The sequence below is a fragment of the Equus quagga genome, chromosome 2 (genome assembly GCF_021613505.1).
Source record: "Equus quagga isolate Etosha38 chromosome 2, UCLA_HA_Equagga_1.0, whole genome shotgun sequence".
NCBI lineage: Eukaryota > Metazoa > Chordata > Mammalia > Perissodactyla > Equidae > Equus > Equus quagga.
The window spans coordinates 31083362-31087265 of record NC_060268.1 but is presented as its reverse complement, the minus strand read 5'-3'; the positions used below and the strand labels follow the sequence as shown (position 1 = coordinate 31087265).

Sequence of the window (3904 nt, the reverse complement as noted above, 5' to 3'; positions counted from 1 at the left end):
GCTCCTTGAGAAATCACTAAGAATTCTTGGCATTCGCTAATTACTTCATCCAGAACACATGTGTACGTTTAACAGCTGTAAGCTACGTATATATTGAAACGCTGGTTACAATAAACTCAGAGTGGCCATCAGCCCTCTCCGCATCTATCCTGATGTGTACATTGGATTGCGACACCAACAAAAGATTCTTCTCCCTGTTCTGAAGGACTTTAAGAAGACATTCCTCATGTATTTCTAAAAATTACTTCATACAACTATTATTCCGTAGGAATTTAGGCTCAAGATTATTGTAATCTTTGGTTTACAAATACTTTATATGTACCTCTCTCATTTCAGAAGTGAATATCCCTCCTTCCTAGCGAAAGATAAAATAGACTATCAGTGTGTATAATCAAATCAAGGTAGGAAATTCAACAGCTTCTCTCTGGGTTTGACCATCAATAATGAACATCAGTAATTAACAAGGATTTTTCACAATACAGGAATCACTTAAGAGATCTTCCTGTAATTCACTATCTGTCTGAATATTCTCCTCATTGCCACCTTCATTTCTTGATTCCTGAATGTGTAAATGAGAGGATTCAGGAAAGGAGTGAGAACTGCATCAAAGAAAGCCAGAAACTTATCTAGGTATGTGGAGGGAGAGGGCCATGTATAGAAGAATATCAAAGGACCAAAGAACAAGACTACCACAGTGACGTGAGCTGACAGTGTGGACAGAGCCTTAAATGAACCAGCAGACGAGTGTTTCTGAACAGTGAGAATGATGATTATATAGGAAATGATCAGTATGAAGAAGGAGGCAACAGAGATGAACCCACTGTTGGCTGTGACCATGAACTCCAGTTGGTAGGTGTCTGTGCAGGCAAGTTTGATGAACCGAGGAAGGTCACAGTAAAAGCTGTCCAACACATTAGGACCACAGAAAGGTAAGTTTATGACAAAAACCAATTGAACCGTGGAGTGGATAAGGCCAGTCATCCAGGCAGCCACTAAAAAGAAGATGCACATTCTTGGGCTCATGATGGTCAGATAGTGGAGGGGCTTACATATGGCAACATATCTGTCAAAGGCCATGGCTATGAGCAGTACCATCTCCACACCACCAATGATGTGGATGAAGAAGATTTGAGTGATGCAGCCTCTAAAGGAGATGACTTTACGCTTTCTGAAAAGGTCATAAATCATCTTGGGAGAACTGACAGAGGAAACTCCCAAGTCAATGAAGGAGAGGTTGGCCAACAGAAAGTACATGGGGGAGTGTAAGTGAGGGTCAGAGGTCACAGTGAGAATAATGAGGGAGTTTCCCATCATGCTTGCCACATAAAACATGGAGGAGAGCACAAACAGGAGAAGTTGGATCTCCCAGGAATTGGTGAGTCCCAGGAACACAAACTCTGACACCACAGAGCTATTCTCTCCATCCATTGGCTTTGTTGCCATTGCTACCTGAAGGAAGATACTAGAAGAAAATGTAAATTAAGATAATTATGTTAATAAGTTAGAAGATGAAAGGTCAAAGTTATGAAAGACTACTTACACTTTAGCATTAAAACTGACTTAATAAATTCGTGGCCTCTGAAATGGAATCACAGAGAAATTTGTGGTTGTAACGTGGAGCTGTTTTCTACCATGAAGTGTCTCTTCATTTAGTACCCTCTACTTCCTCCCAGGGTCGATGCCATGACCCTACTCATGAGATACAAGGTGGTCAACATGAGTAACATGAATTCAACAACAAAAATTTTGATTTTTGGTTCAAAACTAATATAGTCTGACCCCAGTCACATAGAACTAATCACTATTGCAATCCCTTCCAAGCCTATAAACCCTCATCAGAGACAGACCCTTCTTCTCTTCCTTCTCAGTCCCCATCTCTGAGAACGTATTCTTAAATATACATATTCATTAAGTAAACATCATCTTAAATGTTTACCACATCTATGAAGTCTTACTTTATTAGTAGTAGCATTTATTTTACTGTCCCTTGTATTATAGTGAACTGAGTACAGTTCTAACTCACCAAGTACACTGTAAGCTTCTTTTTTGGGGGACGGGGGAGATTAGCCCTGAGCTAACATCTGCTGCAAATCCTCCTCTTTTTGCTGAGGAAGACTGGCCCTGAGATAACATGTGCACACATCTTCCACTACTTTATATGTGTGACACCTGCCACAGCATGACTTGACAAGCAATGCATAGGTCTGCACCCGGGATCCGAACCAGTGAACCATGGGCCACCGAAGCAGAATGTGCAAACTTAACCACTGTGTCACTGGGCAGGCCCCTCCTGTAAGCTTCTTGAAGGCAGGGATTATGACTTATTCATACTTGGACACCCTGAAGCAATAAAAAAGTGGTCCACAGAGAGGTGCAGGTCCATGAACTATCTGTTACCGGTTTGCATCATGTTTCGTACAGAATTTGTGAGTGAGTTTTTAGAAACTTCTGCAGCAATTTGACATTATAGTGACACCTAAGTTTCTGATTTTGTATTTTACAAAGGTATTAGTCCATGAGAAATTGTAAATTAAAGAAAAAAACTTAGCCTTCAAGACAGGTAATTTGAAAAACACTGCATTAGGATATTTAGCACATGATCTGAAAAGCTTAAAACATGAAATGTGTCATAATATAGTGGAAACCATATGTACAGATCTCTATGTAACAACTTATCACACTATCTTGTAATTATTTGCTCTTATTTAGAGAAATAGCATAGCTTAGTAAGAACAATATGGGTTTTAGATCCAGGTTACCAAGGTTTATACTAATGTTCAATCACTGACAAGTTGATTTGAGCAAGATACTAAAACTCTTTGAGGCTCATTTTATTTATCTATGATACTATAATTAGCAAAATAATTAATATATCTTAATCATATGGCTATATTAAGAATTCAGTAAATATTAAGTTTTATTCTCTTTGTTTCTCTTGCTCATAACAGCCCTCAATACATGAGGCATATGTATGAATGAATAAGCAAATAAGATATTATTGACCAATAGAAAGCATCAAACTTCCACATCAGAAAACACATTTCAGTAAATAATTATGATTAATATCATATTCACATTATCCTAGTGATAGAAATTAAACTGTCTTGCATAAGTGCAATTGGTTTGCTCTCAAAGAACCTTGTATTTCTAAGCAGTACTTATCACATATGTAATTTATTATTTGCTTAATTTCTCCTTCCCAAGTAGGCTGCAAGCCCCATAAAGTTATGGACCACATGTGTCTTGTTCAATTCAGTGTATCAAAAATTTAGAATCACAAATAATATTTGCTGATGGGTGAATAAAATATATTTACTTGAGTTGGACACTGACCACAAAAGGAAAGAAGGAAAGATCAAGAGTGAGGGAAATCCAGAAAAGTGAAAAATTTGTCTGAAGGGAAACCAAAAGTCAGAACAGGACTAAAAGGAAGTCTTCAATCTAGTGAAAGAGAATGAAATCAATGAGGTCAACTTTGGGACCTACTGATAAACTCAATGTCCCTAATTTGAGAAAATCTCTAGTCATTATAGGTCAGGAAATAAATACCCAAGGTGTTAGATAACTTGAGAAAAATGATAAATTTACTTAGTGTTTGAGCTTATAGTAGAACCCTCAGTCCTCTCTCCAATTCGCTTCTTCCTTTCATTTATCCGTGACTTCCTGAGGATACAACCTGAAGAAAAACATGTGTCAGGGTGATGAGAGAAATTGTTGGGGGAAAGATGAGCTCTTCTTATAGCTGATGATTGCCATTTATTGACATGCTGCTAACTGCTGCCTTGGCCTCCATGATTAATCATCCCTGAAAACTGTCTGTCTAATTAATGCACCTCAGTGTCCCAGGAAATTTGGCAGTTTGCTAAAACATTTGTTCTTATTCTAATTGTTAGGGAAAACACTC

At 38.0% G+C, this 3904-nt stretch overlaps 1 protein-coding gene across 1 annotated transcript; it reads right to left on the bottom strand.

Moving 5' to 3' along the window:
- Window positions 1-489: 489 nt before the first annotated feature.
- On the bottom strand, window positions 490-1443 carry LOC124235923 (olfactory receptor 4F3/4F16/4F29-like). The gene has a single exon (XM_046654464.1). It carries the CDS (start codon window positions 1441-1443, stop codon window positions 490-492), a length of 954 nt encoding a protein of 317 aa, XP_046510420.1.
- Between the last annotated feature and the right edge of the window lie 2461 nt (window positions 1444-3904).

Bases quoted from the DNA above. Each gene is read 5' to 3' on its own strand.
- LOC124235923 (XM_046654464.1), bottom strand. From the start codon at position 1,443: ATGGCAACAAAGCCAATGGATGGAGAGAATAGCTCTGTGGTGTCAGAG.